Below are 21,948 nucleotides of genomic sequence, written 5' to 3' on the forward strand. Positions count from 1 at the left end.
GTACAATGCTATAGCCTTCCCAGCTGCCCGTCTGTTGGAGAAACGGGTGACGAAAATTTCAAGGGCACGCTGACAAACAAGAAGAGCACGTAATATAACCTATGCGCGTTATGCTTGACTGTATGAAACGCTCGTGGTCTCTTTTTCCCTCAAAATTAAAAGTTAACACTGCAAGTCATGCCACAGTCTTAACTCTCATCTGAGGATACTCAATTATTGTTATAAACGTGGATGAGTGTTTACATTCCTTTATTTCTGTCTCTAAACTGTCTACACAATAGTACACAATAGGAAATTTAAAACAAAGTCAACTCAAACACTTTAATTTGTTCAATTTGCATTTCTAAATGTCTGTAGTGTTACTGCTCAAATAACAACCGTTCAGCGGTTTATTATCTTTCCAGCTGCGACACTCTTGAAAATATTAATGGATTCTTATCCTTTGTAGGATCGTATTTTTTTCTTTAAAATGAAAAATTTGACTAATCCCGGCGTGATGTCGAAAAACCGTTATAGATTATGATTGCGTGAAGGTTTCAACTTATTGATGAACTACTGTAATTACATTCAGAGGTCAGGGAAAATCTGCATACGACTATGTGGACTATCTTCCTGATCCTTCTGTTGTTTTGACGGTGTGAGAAGGATAATTTCTCGACTTTCAGTGACTCACAGAAAAGATGTGTTTGCTGTTTTGGGAAATTTTGCTGTCTCTTGTTCCACTTGTAACTTCAAACACAGGTAAGAACTGATATCTTTTATGCATCAAAATAAGCACGATTTCTACGACATATGGATATCTCTCGATAACAAATGTTGAGCAGAAGCGCTTAGCGGATATCAGAGAAATTAAAAAATTGGATTTAGGATCAAAAGAAACGAAGTACTTATTAGCACGTTTCGTTCCAAGCAAATTCATGAAATAATATAAGTTAACTTCAACCAAAACTGCAGACGAAGATTTTCTATTCTCTTGCGATTTTCAACTGTTTCCGGCATTATTTCAAAAATATAAAAGATTTATTCTTGTGATCCACATTACAGACTGAATAATATTTACGATTTATTGCTGAGCGTTTAATCAAGCAAGACCAGCTAAAAGTTGAGGTCTTTTAATTTGCACGTCAGAATTAACGATCTAAAATTATGGTTAAAAAGGAGAAGCTTGTCTCGCTGTACTCTCCATCCAAACTCCTTATTCGCAGTGCAAGTCTTTAGTGATTTTAATTTTTATACTTACTGAATATGAAATAATCAAATCATTTCATAGTCGGCTCGTTTCTAACATCTTTTACAGTCGTTACAAATAGAAATGGAAAATTGAGGGATAATTTCTCCTTTTTTAAAGTACCTAAGTAATACTATATTCACTTAAGAAAACAGTTTTAATTTAGCATCATTATTGATTCCAGTTTTATCCATTAATTCGAAACTTTCAAAACATTGCCTTGGGGGATTAAGAAAACCCGAAGCCTGAGCTATTATTTATTTATTATTTGTTAAGGCGGCTTTCTAGCTAATTAAACGGGTTAAGCACTGATAAGTTGCGTTCCATAATAACTGAACCGCACAGGCCAACATGTTATCAAACTTTTACTGCTTCCTCACTTGTCATCTCTCGGACTGGCGGAATGATCTGGAAGCTGTGAGTTCTCCTCCCTTTTTGCCTGGAAGCGATAATATTTTGAGCTCGATATGTGTGCATGGCCATAAACCATTTTTTTTTTCTTTTTAATCACTTGATTTTGAAGAGGCAGCTCGCTCAAATTTCGTCATGGCAACTGAGACACATGACGTCGTCTGTTAGGTCTCTACTTAAAGACCTTACTACTCACTTCCAGTAAAGGAGATTCCACTAAAAACAATAAATAATAATAATAATAATAATAATAATAATAATAATAAACAAATGCTATTCAAACGTTCAAATTTCAGCCTCCATAAACCATCGTTTTAGTCAATCATCCGTTCGTTTTCGGGAAAGTTTATATGATTACGACAGAAAAAAAGTCGTCGTTGTTTATACGCCAGACAGATTTCTTTTGACACCCCAGCGGAAATCTTAGATTTTTCTCGATTTAAAAGATGTTTTTGTTTTTCGGGTGCCTTCCCTTGATTCTTACTCAGTTGTTATTCTGTCAACATCGATATCAGATTCACGAACATGTAAGAGAAGATAACCTATAGTTTATTTACGTGTCAGTCTACAGCAGTAAAAAAAACTACTAAATTGAGACACTAGAATAAAGATAACCTTCCGATAACTATAATATAAGTAATAGCAATGGTGATTATTAATAGCTCGTACGTTTAAATTCACACAAATTTGAAGTTATGATAATGAAAACTATACGCACCGCAAGAGGTTATAAAAGCTGTCCAGGAATTACATAAACGTTGCGAGCTCAGTGCAGAGGCAATTCTGGTAACCTTTTTTTTCTTTACGAACAAAAAAGCTCTTAATAGAAGAGAGGGTGGTTTAAAGAACTGCTACTGCATTTTTTGCCAATATGACAACCTCCGAGCTGAAGGTCGTGAGCATTGTCGACACGAGAATGAGTAGGATCTTCATGGATAATTCTCCATTTAGGCATGAAGTTTGAGAACAGAGAGTATAGTAGGGAAAATCACTTATCTTGGTCTGAAGTAAGGTGAGAATTTCTAGAAGAATGCCTACGGCGCATACGCTCACTCAATCCGTTTTCAGGTGAACTCCCCCCCCCCCCCCCCCCCCTCCCCCGCCGCATCCTTGAATCATCTATGGCAAACCCCAAGCGTGTTCTAGAAAGCTCTACAAGCTGTTATTTTGAAAACAGACACAAAGTCATAGAAATAAAATCTGTACAATTTGATGAATCGCTAGGCTACTGCTTAATTAATATATAAGTGCGGCTGTTTTAGGCTTTCGCGCCTGGTACTTAGATGATAGACAAAACAAACCAACTTTATAGTGGGCTGATCTCAAGCTCTTGACATGTATTAGCTTTTAAAACTAACTAAACAGTAAAACTAGAAAAGCCATATTGTTTAGAAGATTTTATTCAAATGTTTAAAAAGTACTTCAACTGGCTAGGATTTTAAGAAGTGGTAAAATGAATGACGGGCCGCGTATGACAACTTAGAAAATTGGCTCGGACAAAGGAGTCAGTCATTCTGTCTTTTCCTCATATAAACGCTCGCTAAAGTTGCCTTGGTTAGGAGAATGACCCACTTTCCAGGGATGACTTCTCTTCATAAAAAAGGGGGCTTATAACTATCGAAATAATAAATTATTGCAAATACATTTCCAACAGAGTAATTGAAAATTAACTATAAGACGGAAATGTCTATATGTCTCATGTCTACTGCAATTTGTAACAACCGTCGTCGTACGTGTAATAATTCAGTTTTTATTAAAAATTGCGACAGTTATTACATAGTGCTGTCACGATTATTACAAATTGCGCGACGGTACAATAATGGCTTGATATTTCAAAGAATAATTTCACCGGTTGTTCAAGCGGCTTTTGTTTCTTAATTAAGTCAGGCCCTGTCGCACACTTCCTGTTAGTGAGTCGCGGTCGTATACATACAGTGCCAACAGTAGTTTAGACTCTCAGATTCAGTATTTTTCGACTAAAATCGTAAAGTAAAAATTATGGCGCCAATTGGTGCGATCACAGAGCTCAGACCACCGCAAGAGAAATTGTTCAGCAGCTGTCAATCAACAGAGAAAGATAGTTCATTTCATCTAAGATTTTGCTCAAAACATCAGTCAATACCCTGGGTTCCAGAGGATATTTTTTTCTTATCGATACTGATGGTTCGCGGTAAAGCAACCTTATCAAACGTAAGCACGGTTTATTTCATATTAGGTATTTTGCGAACGGACCTCTGGAGCCATGGTAGTCAATATGAAGGGGAAGTCTTAAAACAGGGGCACCCAACGTCAATTTTCGGGAAATATCTGTTCGAAGATGATTTGAGATCTAGAATTTTCGGAACATTTTTTATAAAATTTCTTGCTTGCTTACCTCTCCTAGGATTTTCGAACATCTAAAAAATGGTATAATTGCCCATTTTTAACGGATTTTTACCCTAAAAAGGTCACCTTGAATTTTCGGGTGCCTTTTTTCTGGCTGAAATTTTCGAAAAGGTAACTTTTTATCCCTATTATTTTCGGATCACTAGACTTTCGGCTAGGAAATCCGAACAGATGAAAAACTTTTAGGGGATAAAAATATGCCTATATATACCGTTGTCAATACTGAAATACGTCTAACAATGCTACGTTAAGTGGTTTTGAACTATATTCTCGTTGGGTGCTCCTGTTAAAAGCTGATGAAAAAACGAATAGCCAAGCGAACATAAGTGCTGTAAAAATCCCGCGCAAAAGAAAAAACTTCCCTGGCTTCCAGGTGTATATAATAATACTGGTAATCTGTTATCGATTAAATGTTTAAACTCAAGTTTTAGTTGTAACCTACCTGTAAAAAAGTATATTTTTCACACTGACAGTCCATGTTCGCAACTTCAACACGCTTTGTAGGTTGATTCAGACTATTCGACATGAAACTCGGAGTTGCTCTCAATTGCTTCTTCGCGTGCCTTTTTGCTCAGTATTTCCTGGCTTTCAGTCTAAATTTTATGTCTCATTTCTAGCATCTCGGCTTTTGATGAGAAAGTTAATATATTGTTTTAGCCGGTATTCCAGTCTGAGATGCACTAAATTTACCTCTTTGGACAATGCTTTGGGAAGACAAATAAACATTCAAATTAAATGTAAGCAGTCTAAAAGAAAAAGACTTCAGCATACTTATACCTGAAAAATGTCTTTCGTTATTCCAGTCCTACGTAATTCTCGCCTCTGTTTGCTCTATTGAAGTTGGTGAAAAAGAAGTAGACATCGATGTTTAAAACTGAAGCAGGACGGGCATGTCTAAAATCTAACAGCATGACATACTGTACTCGACTGCTGTTAGTAACAGGTTTCTTTCTTGTGACAATGTAGGTAGAATTTCAAGTTAATTTACCTTCGCGTGTTATTAAAAATGTCACAGTGGTGCGTCAACAGTCTCAAGCTATTAACTGAAGATTACATCCAGTTGTCATGAACATAATTACAATTACAATTGACTACATGTAGGTATGCCCTAAATATAAAACTAGCTGCGTTTTCTCATTAAGAGTAAAAAAAGATTATTAGTACCCCAGTTTAACTACTAGCTTAGTTTACAACTTAGCGTCACCTGTTCGTATAAGAAATTTAGAAGGACCAGTGATCGTCTTGCTTCAACGCCTTTTTAGCTGCTTTGCTGGCTTATTCTCTTCATTCAGTTTAAGCTTCGGTGACTTAAAAGGCTTGACGCGATTCAAACGGAGCTTCCTTTTCTCCTCCTTAATTTTCAAGTAGACAAATGGTAGCTCTACTTGCAGGGTGTAACGAAAGATGCCACACTATTTGTCGCTCTCACTATCACTTTGATACTAGCCCCATTTAACCCTTTCACTGCCAAATGTGGCCAAAGGCAAATTTCGACCAAAGTTCCAAATTTCATTTTCTAAAATTTTGAGAAACAAATGGCATCATGTGAAAGTACAGACAAGAACTTTCATTTGAATGGTCACATTATAGGATTTCGTCCACATACTCAAAAGTTAGAGTCACCTTACAAAACCCCATCAAACACTTTGGCAGTGAAAGGGTTAAGGGAATCCGGATTTTGGAATCCGGGAAATTTTTACCTGTGGAATCAGGAATCCTTGGATTTGGAATCCGGAATACAGCGCAAGGAATCTGGAATCCCACTAAGATTGGAATCCAGAATCCAAGTTCCACTTACAAAGGTCGGAATCCAGTAGCTGGAATCTGGAATCTACGGCGTGGAATTTAGAATCCAAAACTGTCTTGGATTTCCTTTCATGAGGCGCTTGATAAAACAGTTTCACTTGTGTTTGATAATGTATTTCATTTCCCCATTTAGAGGTCGACCCATGCCAGTCGTACAAAGAGTTGCGAGAGTTTCAGCGCTCACAGTATTACAGACGGCCTGAACTAGAATACGCCAAATGTGACAGTCAATTGCCCACGAGCTGGTACAGATTTAGAGGAAGGGCTGGGCTAGAAATGCCTGATTACTGCATCGAGACGGGGTTCTGTGGCACACACGCCCCTGGATGGTTCCAGGGAACTTACCCAACGGTTCCAGGTGCTGTTTCACCCGGGAGAGTGTGCTTCAGTTGGTCGAGGAAGGGATGCTGTTACTGGTACATGGATATTAAAGTGAAAAAGTGCAGTGACTTTTACATTTACCAGCTGCCAGAGACGCAGGGATGCAGCCTTTATTATTGCGGAGACGGTGCACCAGGTAAAGACAACTTATTGATTTAGAAAAAAAATGAAACAACGTTATAATTATTCATTCAAAATATTTCGCCGTTTCTGATTGGCTCGTGCCAATCTCCCAGTCAATTCTTCATAACCAGCTGGCGCACACTCAGTGACCATGGAAGACGATGGCCAAAATCAATCGTTACGACGGTATATTGCCCTAATATAAGTAGTAACCTTGTTTCGGGATCCAATTGTGTCGACAGATTTCACGGTTACCTAAAGGCGAAATAGCCGAATTTCGCTGACTAAAACTGAACGGAGTAAAAGCAAGAATACGAGAAGTTGCTCGATTGATGTCATCAACATTTTCAAAATGATCTTTTAAAAGTCGACAAAATCCTAGGGCTGACTTTTTTTAAGGCAAGAAAAGACTTGGAAGCATTCAATACGGCGTTTTTCAATTTACTGTAGGCTGAGTTTTGTCCTCGATGGATTGTTTACAACTTCCGTGAATTCGCGTAGAAGAAGCCGTTTCGTGAACTTAATTAGCGTTTTCTAACAAGAAAATTTTGGCTCAAAAATCGAAGTTTATTTGTGACAAACAGATTTTAAAGGAAATGTTTGCAGAAATTCTACGTTTCAAGTTAACAGGAAAAAGAATGATACAGGAAGACGACGTCTTACCTCGAGCTACCGAACCGCCATTTTTGTCTGCACTTCATGCGAACAACGACACAATAAACCCTTTTGGCTCTAAACTTGGCGAGTCAACAGAAAACAACAAAGCTCTACTTTTCTTCTCAGGTAAGGAAACAGTTCAAACTTTTAGCGGTTCCATTTAAGCCATTACGCCCTTTGTTTGCGAAATGATAAACTTTTGAATTGCCATGTTTGAAAATTCTGCAAAGATCTATTTTTAAATTTACGCGTGATTCGATCTATCAATCAAATTGTACTTTTTAATGGTTTCCTCTCTGATTTTGTTGAGATCACTTCGTGTGTATATACTAAAACAATTATTCTTTTCAATCTCGGTGAATAGTGGCTTTGGGAATATTTACCTCGCCGCTTTCGCGGCTCGGTAAATATTTAGCCACTATTCACCTCGATTTCAAAGAATAATTGTTAAGTATATAGGAAACTGTCATCCACTTCAGTCAATATTCTCCTCGATCTGCATAATTCTTCATATCATACTCAGGGCCTCATTTAACAATTTTAAACAATACTGATGTTAAAAATAAAGCGACTGTATGGTGTATTTCGGAAATTCGTGGTTTCACCTTTCAGGAACTTTGCCGATTAGCTTGCTTTTCTCCTTCTGTGCACAATTTTAAAAGACCCGCGAGTTTTGTCTTCAGAACGACAAGGGCTTCTCATAAGAAATTGGGAGGTCTGAGCAGGACGGTGAACCCGTTTTGCTGGCAGTCCCCGAGAAGAATTTTGCTTTATTAGTCCTCAGGAATAGTTAAGCGAGTAACATACGAAACCAGGAATGCAACTTTCACTCGCGCTTGAGTCAGCGTACATCTACAGCTTCACTAGTCCTGAGAAAATTAATTAAGGAATTATTAGTAGTCTAACCTTCGGGGTATGTTCAAAGGTAAGTGCGGTTTGATCAAACTAATCATGAGAACAACACCAGTTAAAGAATATTATTGGCCAAAGAAGTCGGCTACCTTAAGACCACTCAATCGCTTCACCTTAGTCAGGTTGAGCTTCAGTAAGTGTACGTAATCCTTTTGTAATTTTTCTCATTAGATCCGGACTGTACATCTGACAACAATGACATCAGTATCAATGGCTCAGCCCCAGGCTCTTTATCGAGTCCTAATTTGACCAATGTATATCCCAGCAGTCTGCAGTGCACGTGGCGTATAACCGCACCTGCAGGCATGAGAGTGAGGCTTATATTAAAGAACGTGACATTTGGCGCCAACGACATCATAGTGTTCCGTGATGGACTGCAAAATAATAGTATAGAACTTGTCAAATACACCGATTGTGCAGCGGGCGAACTTAAGCTCTACTCAACAGGTCGATACGCGCTCGTGAGGTTCCTTTATAACGGAAGTGACGCTGTTAGTGGCTTTCGATTGGATTATGAAGGGGTTAAGTCAGGTAAGTGTTAAAAACATATATTATTTTCGTTGCAAATAATTCCACTAGATTTCTACTCACGCAAACATTTTTTTGTTAGTTGATAACCTCGTATGTTATGTTATGATTTTGTTCTGATTATTCCTTGTACGTAAGTTATCTTGTGTGGAAATAAAGACTATTATTATTATTATTATTATTTATTATTATTATTATTATTTGTTATTATTATTATTATTATTATTATTGTTATCATTATTATTATTATTATTATAGTAAAACGTGTATCGAAGCGTTAGTTTGAAAGTGATTTGTTGAAAACTAACGAAGATACAGCTCCTCAGAGTCGCGAAATTTTACAGACGTTTGTATGGTGGGGGGGGGGGGGGGTACAAACTTGCCCCCCACCATACAAACAGCCATTATACTAATCGTAAGGCCCTCTCTCCAGTGGTGTCGACGAATTTTCCCTAACTTGTCCATGTCAAAAGTTGAAAAAAGTCCACAGGATACCCATGAATAGGACATGTTGCGTTGATGCACGCAGAACGTCTGCTCCAAAACTTCAGCGCCAAACTAGCATTTTTACGGCCTTTAACAAAGATTCTTTAACCTAGTCTCATGTTTTACTTCAACACCCATAAACCAAAAAGTTTTTTTTTTTTTTTTTGCAGAATACCAGTTGTGTTAAAAAGCCGCAGGTCAACTCCTCTGCATCCTCCCCTTAGATCCGCCCCTGCGTAAGGTTTCTCCGCATTGGTGGCAAAAAACAATAACACGACATTTTTTATCATTACAGGGTAGAAAATCAATTGTCTTTCAGGGTTAGGAGAGCTGCTATATGACTGAGTTAGCTAGAAAGAAATCTGCTTTGGCTAAAAGAGAAACAGTTTAAAAGGGCCTTTATTCTTTTTTTCTTTCAGAATCAATAGAAGAAAACACAACAGCTTTACCGCAATGTAAAAAATCCACCATCAAGCCAGGTAACTTATTTTCAAACATTGATTTACTGAAAGTAAATTAAAATAATAAAAAATGCCACATTTTGTTCTATTACTTCCGGGAACATTTGGAGACTCCGTGGTCACCCGAATACATCGATCAAACTGCCCAAAGGCACAGCGTAAGTGTCTGTAGTAAACAACGTTTTTGTCTGCTGTGCATGAGCAGGCCATTTATCCAAAGGCAATTATATGCAGGTGACGTCATAATTATATGCTAGATCAAAAGAATCAAAAGTTTGCAAAAATTCAGTGACTGATTTCTATTGTTTTTTATCTTTGAGGTGCATCCTGTTATCGCTATTTTTAAAGGACATTTTTCGTTTTTTTTCTTATCCAGTTTTTATTGACTGTATTTAAGGTAACGACAAATTGCTCAGTGCTGTGTTCTTTGCAAATGAGAAGTTATTAAAAAAGAACAACTGACCTCCTAAAATAAACCGTATCCGAAACTAAGACGAAAAGAACTAAGGCGCTTCGATTAATTACGGTTACGAATAATACGATTTGCCATTGTTTTTGCTCAGATCCCAACTGTACAGCTGACAACAGTGACATCAGAATCGACGGCTCAGTCCCAGGCTCTTTATCAAATCCTAATTTGACCAGCTTGTATCCCAGCAGTCTGCAGTGCACGTGGCGTATAACCGCGCCTGCAGGCATGAGAGTGAGGCTCATATTGAAGAACGTAACGTTAGGCGCCAATGACTTCATGTTCATTCGTGATGGACTGCAAGATAATAGCTCACAAATTGTTAAATACACCGATTGTGCAGCGGGCGAACTTAAGCTGCATTCAACTAATCGATACGCGCTCGTGAGGTTTGTCTCTAATGGGAGTGAAGCGGTTAGTTACTTTCGATTGGATTATGAAAGTGTTTCGTCAGGTAAGAAGAAAAAAAGATAAGACCATTTTCTAATGATTTACTTTTGGTTATTGTCTTGGCTACTAGTTGAAATTCACCTTGTTTGTTTATGCCCTTAAGTTGAAGAATGTGTAAAACTATAATAACAAAGCTGTAATGGAATTGAGCCCTTAATGTCTCCTGCTATGCCACAGCAAATATTTTGTTACCTTCTTGGGAAGCATTGGACTAAACGTTTTTTTTTTTTTTTAATGGACTCTTTTCATTTTGAAACTTTACTTGACTGTTAACTGAAAATAACATTGATAACATTACTTAAGGTCTTACATGGCTCTATGAAGCCAGAATTAGGAGCTTTCTGGTAAAAGATAAAACTACTGCTTTATTCAAGTGGAGTTTTAATTTTTTTTTAGAATCAATAGAAGAAAACATAACGTCTTCACCACAATGTAAAGCGGCCGCTAACAAACCAGGTAAATATATTTCTATAAAATTAATTATCACTGAAAGCAAATTAAGATATTAAAATTATCATATTTTACCCTGAAATTATCTTGTCATAAATGGTCCCTAACTTGTGATTCTCGTAGTAGCAAGGAGGTGAATTGCATCCCGATGCCGGAATTGATCTCCGAGCCATTGATAAATCCCGATGTAATGGATGTATGAGCAAGCAAATAGTAGACTTTTTTAACATCTCGAGATTTTATCCCCCTCCCGATCCATGGACCAATCTGCGCACGCGCAGAGTGTTATATGTACAACCTTAGAGACCACCTCTGTCCATAGAACCTTTCAAACGAACTCGCCTCCATCAGCCTTCGCTACCTTTGAGCAGCGAAACGGATCGTTGGTACTAGACGAAAGTATCGCAGCCTCTGAGAACGAGATTACTGATCCAAAATTCAGAAAAAAATTGTAATAATTACAATTGCCATAAAGACTTTTACACGTTGCTATTGATATCATCGCATCAATAAGAGAAAAACAAGTTTAACACTGTTGTTTACTCAGATCCCAACTGTACAGTTGACAACAATGACATCAGAATCGACGGCTCAGTCCCAGGCTCTTTATCGAGTCCCAATTTGACCGGCTTGTATCCCAGCAGTCTGCAGTGCACTTGGCGTATAACCGCCCCTGCAGGCATGAGAGTGAGGCTTATGTTGAAGAACGTGACGTTTGGCGCCAACGACTTCATAGAGTTCCGTGATGGGCTGCAAGATAATAGCTCACAAATTGCTAAATACGCCGATTGTGCGGCAGGCGAGCTTAAGCTGTATTCCACTAATCGATACGCACTCGTGAGGTTCGTCTCAAACGGAAGTGAAGCGGCTAGTGGCTTCCGATTGGATTATGAAAGTGTTCAGTCAGGTAGGTACAAAGGAATCTTTTTTTGTTTTAATTTTTAGTTTATTTCTCGTTAATATGTGGTTTATTACAGCTTAACAGCTTCAAAAATTCAGGGCAATCTTTTTATCATAATGAAAAACATTATTAAGATGGGCATGATTAATAATTAAGTGAGAGAAACGATAAAAGAACCCATCTTTCTTCTTATTATCTTCACGTTGTTGTAGACTAGCAGCCTACAACAGGATGCTTGTTTGCACGTGATGTCACGGCGGCCATATTGGTGATCAAGGACAAAACCTTTTCTGTCCTCTGGGAACTAAAACCCATTTTCATGTAAATTTTTCGAAAAGAATTTTATTGCGTTTACCATCAACATGGCCGCCTTGTCACGTGGTTGCAAACCAAGCAAAAACATAATCAAGGGCCGATCAATGGGTTTTGTGTGGTGTTAGCTTCGTTATCGATGGGACTAAATGGTAGCACGAAAAGAGGCTAGCACTCGTCAGTTTTTGAATATTTTTAGGAATGCAAACTCACTTAATCAACTCAGTTAACAAAACCCAATTTTTTTGTTAAGTCAACCAAGTTATGAAAAATAGGGAACGCATGTATTTGCCCTTTAATGCCGATCGCGAGGCAGTGAAAGGCATTCATTCGCTTAGAACCAATAGGAAGAGAAAGTAACTGAAAGATTGATAGTTGCGCATTTTTTCTTTGAACTGGCAGACGAAACCACAACGGCTTTACCTGAATGTACAAGACCAACCAGCCAACCAGGTATTCTTATATGTCCTTTATGAAACTGCGTTATACAATTGCAGTCCTGACTTAATCGACCACATTATAAAAAGAATCTAGGACAACCTCCTAACTAAGTAAAAGCCAGTTAATCATGGTCTTTTTGTTTAAAAGCATCCTCCCGGTGCTGGCCTTTGAAATTATGAGTAGATATTTTTGGCACAATGGGATGCACCTTCCAGTAAGTCACATGTCCATGTGCCGAAGGTTTTCATCTGAAGACTTCCGAACATAACCGAAGATTCCCGAAGATTTTCAAAGGTTGCCAAAAGTAGTGGTGCGAAGCGCCAAATCTTGGCGCCACCTTGCCGAGATAAAGAACATTTATTCTTGACGAGATTACCAAGGAGAGGTAACGCCCGAAGACCATTGATAACTTGAAATAACTGATCATCTTTCTTTGCGTTTCTGATGTAATTATAATTATACCCGCGGTAGCTAAATTTAAAAAAACGGACAACCTCTCTGTGCATTACCAGGCCTGTAATTAAACAAGCGAAACCTCCAGCGCTTTGTTTCAGAGGTTTCCTAGTCTTTTTCTCACCAGCTCGAATAAATTTCACAGGGGATGTTACATTACTCTTATCATATGGAAGCTAATTAACTACTGTTTTCTAGCAGGTTTTCTAGTATCCGCAGACGAGTATGCTATGGCAGTGAAATGTGATAAAGATGAAATAAATGTCGTATTGCACACCAACGGCCCGTCAAGTCACTATCCTGGAAGTGTTTACCTTAACGACCCCACCTGCAAGCCTATATACCAGAACAGCACTCATATATTTGTCAAATCCAGGCTGGGAGATTGCGGCACAAGATCTAATGTTTCGAAAGATGGAAAATGGATTTTGTATCGTAACGCTATTCATATAGATTCAAAGAAACACCAACCGATTGGTTCGCACGTGACACGTGACCAACAGATGGCTTTTGAGTTCCGGTGTAGTTATAGGAGAAGGACATTGGTGTCTGCAGTTTCATTCAACGCATCAAAAGTAGTCGTCATTAACGTCGGTAAGATGTTCATTGTTCGTAGTTTTTCTTAGTGTAGCATGATAGTAGGCCCTGAGAATCTCGAGACGCGTCAAGTTGAAGCGGCGAGGGAAGTAAGGCGCGTGGGCCAGTTTCGCGAAACGCTAGCTAGGGCCTAAATTTGGCGTCAAGTGCTCGCATAGCCTGAGAAAACAGCCGACATTTGGTCGTGCCGCGTGGGAAATTTGATTCAACCAATCAGAAGCACTACCCAGATCTGGGTAGTGACGCGTCAGCAGTATGGAATTTCTGCGCTCGTTTCTCAGACGTCATTTGGCGGGGAAAACAGTGGTAGCGTCGCCAAATGTCCGCTGTTTTCTCAAGCTAGTGCTCGCAGAAATCTGAATTGTTATTTGGTTCCAAGTTTGAATTTAGTTCTTAAGCTATATTTGATCACGATTTTAAAATTTGCTAAGCTGAGAAAAATTATTTAGATTCTTTACGAGAGCACGTACTATCCACGGGACATAATCCTGTTAAAACTAGGCCTAAATATGTTTCCGGAAATTCCCGACTTTTTCTTAAATATCTCGAAAAAGTTCTAAACATCTCAAAAATATCTGGCTTCATTTCATAAATATTGCAGTGAAATAAAGCACAACAAAATAGCCTGGCATCTAAAATGGTAACACAAATTTCAGGAACTTTCAGGAAATTTTGTTTTTTTAAACAATGTTACATTAAGTCAGCCTTATCATTTCAGTACCCCGCAGCCTCCAAGAAAACTAGGGCGCTGCACTTTAATACAGGCAGAGTTCGTAAAAGATCCTTAGGTGCTGGAGGTCCAAAGCGGTCTAAAAGGGACATTACTGTTTGGTTTGTGCGTGGCTCAGAGGGTACGTCATTAGCCATTTTGTTGAACATTGGCCACATTGCATATATTACAAATGTAGAATATCGCTGAATCCGATTACAACAGGCCCATATGTGGAGATTTGTTTGAATTTCTGTAACTAAAATGCTATGCACACCCTAATTAGAATGAAGTGGCTTCCTAGAAAAGCATGATTTCAATACTTTTTTCGTAACAAAATTCTAAATATCACAATTTTCTCCTTAATATCATGAGATTTTCTAAATATCTCAAAATCTTCTAAATATCTTTAAAAATATCCGAATATTTGTATCTAGGCCTAGATCATTTAACTTGTTTAAAAAACAGCAGCTACTAAATAGGAGATAACTCGTTTTTTATTCTTCTCTAGCATCATTTGGAAACTTCACCTTCGAAATGCTCATGTTCAAAAGTGGACACTTCAGAGAATACTACACAGAGTATCCCATCGGGCCCATCGACCTTGACGCTGAAATATTCCTGGAAGTTTCGTTGAGAACCAATCACGCAGGACTTGTTCTTTTTCTTGATGAATGCAAGGCAACCCCAACTACTGACTATGATAACGAAGCACAATACTTCTTTATAGAGGACGGGTAAGGCATGTTTCTTGAAGGACGGGGTCACTCCGAAAAAGACATTATTTGCCAGATACAAAGAGAAAAGATAAAATCATAACGTAATTGAGTCTTAAAGGTTCATCCAGCATTACAGTGAGATTATAGTATCCTGCATTTAGCATCATGAGTAGACTGCGTGACAGGCGTTTGAAAGGGAAGGGAAATGGAGTTTGGGAAAGGGACTTTTAGGCGCGAGAGAAACGCCATTGGTCTCGCGCCCTAATTCCCTTCCCCTTCCCTTTCGAACGCCTGCAACGCAGGCTACATCATGAGCCACTAGCTGAAGTATTAAACTGGTAATGACCAAAAGTTACGGAGTGCGGACGACAACGATCGAAGGTCAAAACGTAACGCTCTTGCTCCATCGTTATGTTTTGAGCAAGTTTCAAGTGACAGATAGTCAAAACACGCGTGATCAGATTACGAGTGATAGAAAGTCCAAACGCACGTGACCAAATTGCGTTCTGTGCATTCCATTCATTCTTAGTGGAAGTCCAAACGAATGCAGGCTACATACACGCGACGCATGCGTAATAACAAGCTAGAGGTTAGGATTGCGGACTCCTCTTGTCGCCCGCAATAATGCCAAGTTGCAGTACCCGTGCAACTCTGGCACTGTCAATATTCGTTAATATTGTTGTTGACAATTTGCAGATGTTTAAGGGACAACACTGTCAATTACAACTACACCATATCGTCTGTGCAGCGCTTCTCTCTTAAGACGTTCAATTTCCGCCTTTTAAAGTCCGATGAAGTGTACCTCCATTGTCAGGTTACAGCCTGCCTACGATCAGATTTATCATCGCGATGCGCGCAAGGGTGTCCATATGGTAGAAGGAGAAAGCGGAACACAGAAAAGGAATTGGAACAGTATCTGGGGATTGGACCCATCATTGTTTCTACCAAGGATTCTGATGTGCATGATAAAACAGGTACTTTTAATTTGGGTGGGACCTGAGGCCTAATCCGGGTCGTAAAAATTCCTTTTCCTTGTTTGACACGTTACATGATCTTACATGATCTAAGTCCTCTACTCGCGCGGTCAAACCTTTCTAGACGCGCTTTCATTTTGTAATCACTTCATCTTAGTCGATTCTTTAGCTTACTGGCTTATGCTATCGTCTGCGTTGGAATGCTATCCCTGCGTAAGAATGAATGAATGTAAGGTCATTTCTATTGTCCTCGAACGTGCAGTACCGCGTAACCTTCGGAGCCGAAGGGACTGGGTTCGATACCTGCTATCTCCCATTTTTTAAACTCTGTTTTATAAGGCGTTGTTATGACAAGGAGGAATTTGATACTGATTGTTCTTATGGCTGTTTAGAAAGGTTCAATAGGATAGTACAGGAAACTTGCTCTGTTCTGACTTATGATAATTCTCTATCCATTCGTAATTGCTTTATGTTCTTTATGTGTTGGTTGAGTGAAAAAACCACAATGTGGGAAAATGCAAACACGAATCTGTCACTTTTACTATGTAAACATTCAATTAAAATGTCAACAGTTTCCGTAATTTCAAAACAACTAGCATTTTTATCATTTCATCTTATGATAATTTCGTTACGCATACAACAAACCTCTAAACAATTTCACATAACGTCAGCCTTATCATTTCAGTTCTCCGCAGCCTCTAAGAAAACTAGGGCGCTGCACTTTAATACAGGCAGAATTCGTAAAAGATCATTAGGTGCTGGAGGTCCAAAGCGGGTCTAAAGGGGACACTACTGTTTGGTTCGTGCGTTGCTCAGAGGGTACGTCATCAGCCACTTTGTTGAACATTAGCCACATTGCATTTATTACAATGGAGAGTATTGCTGAATCCGATTGCAATGGGCTCATATGTGGAGATTTGTTTGAACTTCTGTCACTGAAATGCCATGCACGCCCTAATTAGCATTGAGGTAGCTTCCGAGAAAAAAAAAACATGATTTCAATACTTTTTTCGTAACAAAATTCTAAATATCGCAATTTTTTCCTTAATATCATGAGATTTTCTAAATTTCTCAAAATCTTCTAAATATCTTTAAAAATATCCGGATATTTGTTTCTAGGCCTAGATTATTTAACTTGTTTAAAAAACAGCACCTACTAAATACGAGATCACTCGTTTTTTATTTTTCTTTAGTATCATTTGGAAACTTCACCTTCGCAATGCTCATGTTCAAAAGTGGACACTTCAGAGAGTACTACACAGAGTATCCCATCGGGCCCATCGACCTTGACGCTGAAATATTCCTGGAAGTGTCTTTGAGAACCAGTCACGCAGCACTTGTTCTTTTTCTTGATGAATGCAAGGCAACCACAACTACTGATTATAATAATGAAGCGCAATACTCCTTTATAGAGGACGGGTAAGGCATGTTACTTAAAGGACGAGGTCACTCCGAAAAAGACATTATTTGCCAGATAAAAAACATCAAAACAAGACGTAATTGAGCCTTTAAGGTTATCCGGCATCATAGCGAGATTATATTCCCCTCCGCTTAGCATCGTGAGGTACTAGCTGGAACATACTCATCCGCCTGGCTCTCCTACTCGGGATGTCATTCCGTTCAAACAACCTCGTTCCTATGTTAAAATGCCGCAGAAAAAGGTATGGGGAGGGGACCGTCCCCCTCGGCCCCACCAATGAATCCGTCCATGGTATTAAAGCATTAAACTAGAAATAAGCAAAAGTTACGGAGTGCGGGCGACAACGATCGAAGGTCAAAACGCTGTTGCTCCACGTTGTGCTTTGCGCAAGTTTCCCGTGACAGATAGTCAAAACACGCGAGATCCGATTACGAGTGATAGAAAGTCGAAACGAGCGTGATCAAATTGCGTCCTGTGCATTTTATTCATTGTTAGTGGAAGTCCAAAGGAATGCTGGCTACATACATGCGACGCATACGTAATATCAACCTGGAGATTAGAATTGCGGGCGACAAGAGGAGCCCGCAATAATGCTAAATTGCAGTACCCATGCAACTCTGGCACTGTCAATGTTCGTTAATATTATTGTTGTTGACAATTTTTCAGATGTTTAAAGGACAACACTGTCAATTACAACTACACCTTATCGTCTGTACAGCGCTTCTCTCTTAAGACGTTCAATTTCCGTCTTTTAAAGTCCGATGAAGTGTACCTCCATTGTCAGGTCACAGCCTGCCTGCGATCAGATTTATCATCGCGATGCGCGCAAGGGTGTTCCTATGGTAGAAAGAGAAAGCGGAACACAGAAAACGAAATGGAACAGTATCTGGCGATTGGACCCATCATTGTTTCTACCAGGCAGTTCGATGGGCATGAGAAAACAGGTACTTCTAATTCGAGCAGGACCTGGGGGCCAATCCGGGTCGTAAAAATTTCTTTTCCTTTTTTGACACGTTACATGACCTTACATGATCTAAGTCCTCTACTCTCGCGCCGGTTAAACTTTTCTAGACGCGCTTTTATTTCGTAATTACTTCATCTTAGCCGATTTTTGAGCTTACTGGCTTATAGCCAGTAACGCTTGTATGCTATCGTCTGAGTAAGAATGAATGTAAGGTCATTTCTATTGTTCTCGTTCGGAGCTGACGGGACTGGCTTCGATACCTGCTATCTTCCATTTTTTTACTCTGTTTTATAAAGCGTTGTTATATTAAGGCAGAATTTAATACTGATTGTTCAGGTTAAATAGGATATTATGCTCCGATATTATAAAAACGTAAGGTGATTGCGGTCGTGGGAAATGGTCTTTCAAATATCATTACAGGAAACGTGCTCTGTTTTGACTTACGATAATTCTCGAATTGGTTTAGCCCAATTTATTTCTTTGCTATTTTTATCCACTCGTAAATGCTTTATGTGTTTATTAAATTTGATTAGTAATGAATGTTTTTAATCGTTGGTAGTATTAACCATTGAAAATCACAATAGTCCCAGAAACGTATCTGTAAAAGTGTTAGCTTTGCATGTGGCCGCCGAACCAACCTTAGGTGCTATAAAGCACATTTAGCACTTAACAAACAGTGTAAACAGTGCACGTGCTGATTAGAGGTCGCTACACAACGTGACTTCCTTGAAGAACGATTTTGTTTCGCAAGCACGTGGTTTTTGTACAGGCTATACATTGCCAGTAAGCTCATGTCCTCTCAGAGGAATATTTTTCCTATGATAGCGAGTAGTTTTGAACATGTTAAGGTACTGTTTTAATCTATTTTTGAAATTCTTTTTATCTTTGTGTCAAAAGCGCATCTTATCACGCTTTTTATTTTGTGAAATTTGCGCTTTACAATTTTTAATTTTTTGTTATAAATATTATTCAAAGGGAACAGGCAGCAAATCCGCCATTGTTCCTCCATATCTACATATACCGTAACAATAATATACAGACTTTTAGGTTAGTACACTCCTTTTTGTTATAGTCCCTTCCAGCAGTTAGCATATACAGCTATTTCGAGAAAGGTTGTCGGAAAAGTGCACGCGACAACCCCGAAAGGTATTGTGGGTGGCTTTGAGTTCACTCTTCTTCAAAGAAATTTAAAAGAATGGCACGAGAGGCAGTTGACGTATGTTTGTGAGTGCTAAAGGAAAGCAACAAAAGTAGGTTAAACAGCAAAAGTGTCAGGAAACACTGCATTGATCATATCCCATATTACCTTTTGGGATTGTGGCGTGCACATTTTTGACGACAGCCTTTCTCGAAATAGCTGTATATGATTTGAATGCTATGTGCGGTATTTAGCTGCTCTGTAAAACGACTTTAAATATACTACTGTGTGTCCTCAATTCGTATTATGCTCCTAAGTTTTCATAGCCTGAGAAAACAGCCGACATTTCGTGATGCCACCAATGGTTTCCCGCAAAAGGACGTCTGAGAAACGAGCGCAGAAATTCCATACTGATGACGCGTCGCTACCCAGAATCCCAGATCTGGGTAGTGCTTCTGTTTGGTCTTGGCGCGAAGGACATTTGCATCAACCAATCAGAAGCGTTACCCAGATCTGGGTAGTGACACGTCAGTAGTATGGAATTTCTGCGCTCGTTTCTCAGACGTCATTTGGCGGGGAAACCAGTGATGGCGCCGCGAAATGTAAGTTTACAAGTCAGAACTTCTTAAGTTCATAATTCTGTTAGTATACTCAGCCAACGTCCTTTGCCTTACTCTTTCCACATAGTGCCGAGCAAGCCTACGGAAGAAGCCTTTCCTTTTGGTCTGCTTGCAGGAGGGCTTGCGTTGCTCACAATAATTCTACTCACCGCCATTGTGGTCATTATATGCAAGCGTCGTGAAACGCCGAAGCCCAATGGAGCCGCTGAAACCATTCTTGTGCGTGATTCTGAGTCTGGCGACGGCTGAAAGATACTTCGCTGGGTTTCTTTTTTGGTGAATTTGTTACTGAGTTACGTTGGAAATCGCTAGACTTTAGCACTTTCAGAGTTGCTCTTACAGCGTTTAGCTGGAGTGAATAGTTCAAAAACGGAAAGTTCACCCGCGAATATGAAGTTCAAAGTTGTTTCCACGAAGAGTACAAACAAGATTACGATTACACCGACAAATTCCAAGTAAGGTATGCGAGTAATAAGCCTGTGTCTCGATTGTGAGCTGCCCTCAGCCAGTTAGTGCCCGAGAGTGGGAAATACTAGGAAGAGCGCATCACTAGCTTCTTCCTTATATTTCTGAGAGTTATAAATTCGAATCACAAACCATGCAAGAGCTTTTTGTTATATACATGTCATGTATATATCTAATTTTGTTATGCCATATAGATCAATTCCACAAAATTTTGGATCCCAGAAAGCTTACTATGCTGAAATTATTAATGTAACAATTCACTCAGTAAAGCTGAGTAGCGGTGTTTAACCAATCGTGGCCTGTTTCTGATTATTTAACATTATTAAAACTTATTTTGTTAAAATTGTTTGCTTAGTATAATCTACCTTCACACGGTACCGCAAGAAATTTTCGACCAGGCATTTCGTTCAAACGGAACCTCCCATTAATGTCGCTCTGTTCACACGTAACGGACGGAAAAGATTAAACTTTAACATTTTTCAGTGGTCTTACAGAGTCTACTGAAGCAAATCCTTAATGGCGTCTTCTAGCTGAGTTAAGCTTTTGGTCAGATTGGAAGTCGAGTCTGACGTTCTACTATTCATCTTAGATCAACAAAATCGTCTTAACGGACGGACAAAATCAGACGGCTTGTACGTCCAACATTTTGTTCGACCAGTTTTCACACTAGACAACACGTCATTCAACACGATTTGTCCGCCTTTTGAGTGAAAACAGCCAATATAAGTTGGATTTTAATAATTCTTTCCTTAAATAAATAGACAAATATGATTTAATGGGACATTCTAGTTCAAGCCATGTTAGAATAGGGGATTAATTATTAATGAAAGAAAGATGCCGTATACACAAATTGTGTAGAAATCAGTGTAAATAAATCAAAATCTACTTCTGGCTATTGACTCTTTTGTAAAAAGTTCAATGTATTTTATAAATGGGAAAATGTGCAAGAAGGGTCAGTGAGACGGAACCAGACTGCGTTCATATGAAGAGACTTAATCCATATAAAAAATTCAACATCTTAATACAGTATCTTATATAATTGAGATTGTACTACTCGTGATTAGCACCGATTATCGCATTCCCATGTCTGCATTGGCGTCATAAAAGATCCACCACTTTACATGAAACTAAGAGGGAAAACTGTAAATACTAAAAAAAATTCCCCCGATTAAACTTAAAAATTCTCACAAATCTATAAAGAGAATGATCATAAACAGTTTGTGCGTAATTTATTGGTGTTCGCGCCATACCCAGTTTCCATTAAAATGAAATGTCAGTTTGGGGCATAATGTTACCTCGATTATGAAACACAATTCACCCAAAACACTCAGTTGAAGCACGGGTCTAATTATCACATCTAAACCTCATTTTAAAAGGTTTATTACAAGAAAACGGATTGCAAATTTATATAAATTAACGGATGAAACCGGAGAGGTGCTACTAAAGGTGTTATACGTTGAATATTTTATGGGAAAAACGATCGAATTT

General features: G+C 38.8%; 1 protein-coding gene across 3 annotated transcripts; it reads left to right on the forward strand.

Annotated features, from left to right (window-relative positions):
• The first annotated feature begins 334 nt into the window (after positions 1-334).
• LOC140950064 (scavenger receptor cysteine-rich domain-containing protein DMBT1-like) lies at positions 335-21,351 on the forward strand. Of its 3 annotated transcripts, none has more exons than XM_073399227.1 (14): positions 338-741; positions 5,964-6,347; positions 8,075-8,434; positions 9,337-9,396; positions 9,942-10,301; positions 10,694-10,753; positions 11,295-11,654; positions 12,363-12,413; positions 13,053-13,448; positions 14,672-14,897; positions 15,576-15,853; positions 17,047-17,272; positions 17,940-18,217; positions 20,063-21,351. In XM_073399227.1, exons 1-14 carry the CDS (start codon positions 681-683, stop codon positions 20,242-20,244), a joined length of 3,282 nt encoding a protein of 1,093 aa, XP_073255328.1. In that variant the 5' UTR covers positions 338-680; the 3' UTR covers positions 20,245-21,351. The 3 variants fall into 3 exon arrangements, with proteins under 3 accessions (XP_073255330.1, XP_073255328.1, XP_073255329.1); XM_073399228.1 differs by having other exon boundaries at positions 13,056-13,448; XM_073399229.1 differs by lacking the exons at positions 15,576-15,853; positions 17,047-17,272 and having other exon boundaries at positions 335-741; positions 11,295-11,653; positions 12,359-12,413.
• The last annotated feature ends 597 nt before the right edge of the window (positions 21,352-21,948 follow it).

Source organism: Porites lutea, chromosome 10, assembly GCF_958299795.1.
Source record: "Porites lutea chromosome 10, jaPorLute2.1, whole genome shotgun sequence".
NCBI classification, from domain to species: domain Eukaryota; kingdom Metazoa; phylum Cnidaria; class Anthozoa; order Scleractinia; family Poritidae; genus Porites; species Porites lutea.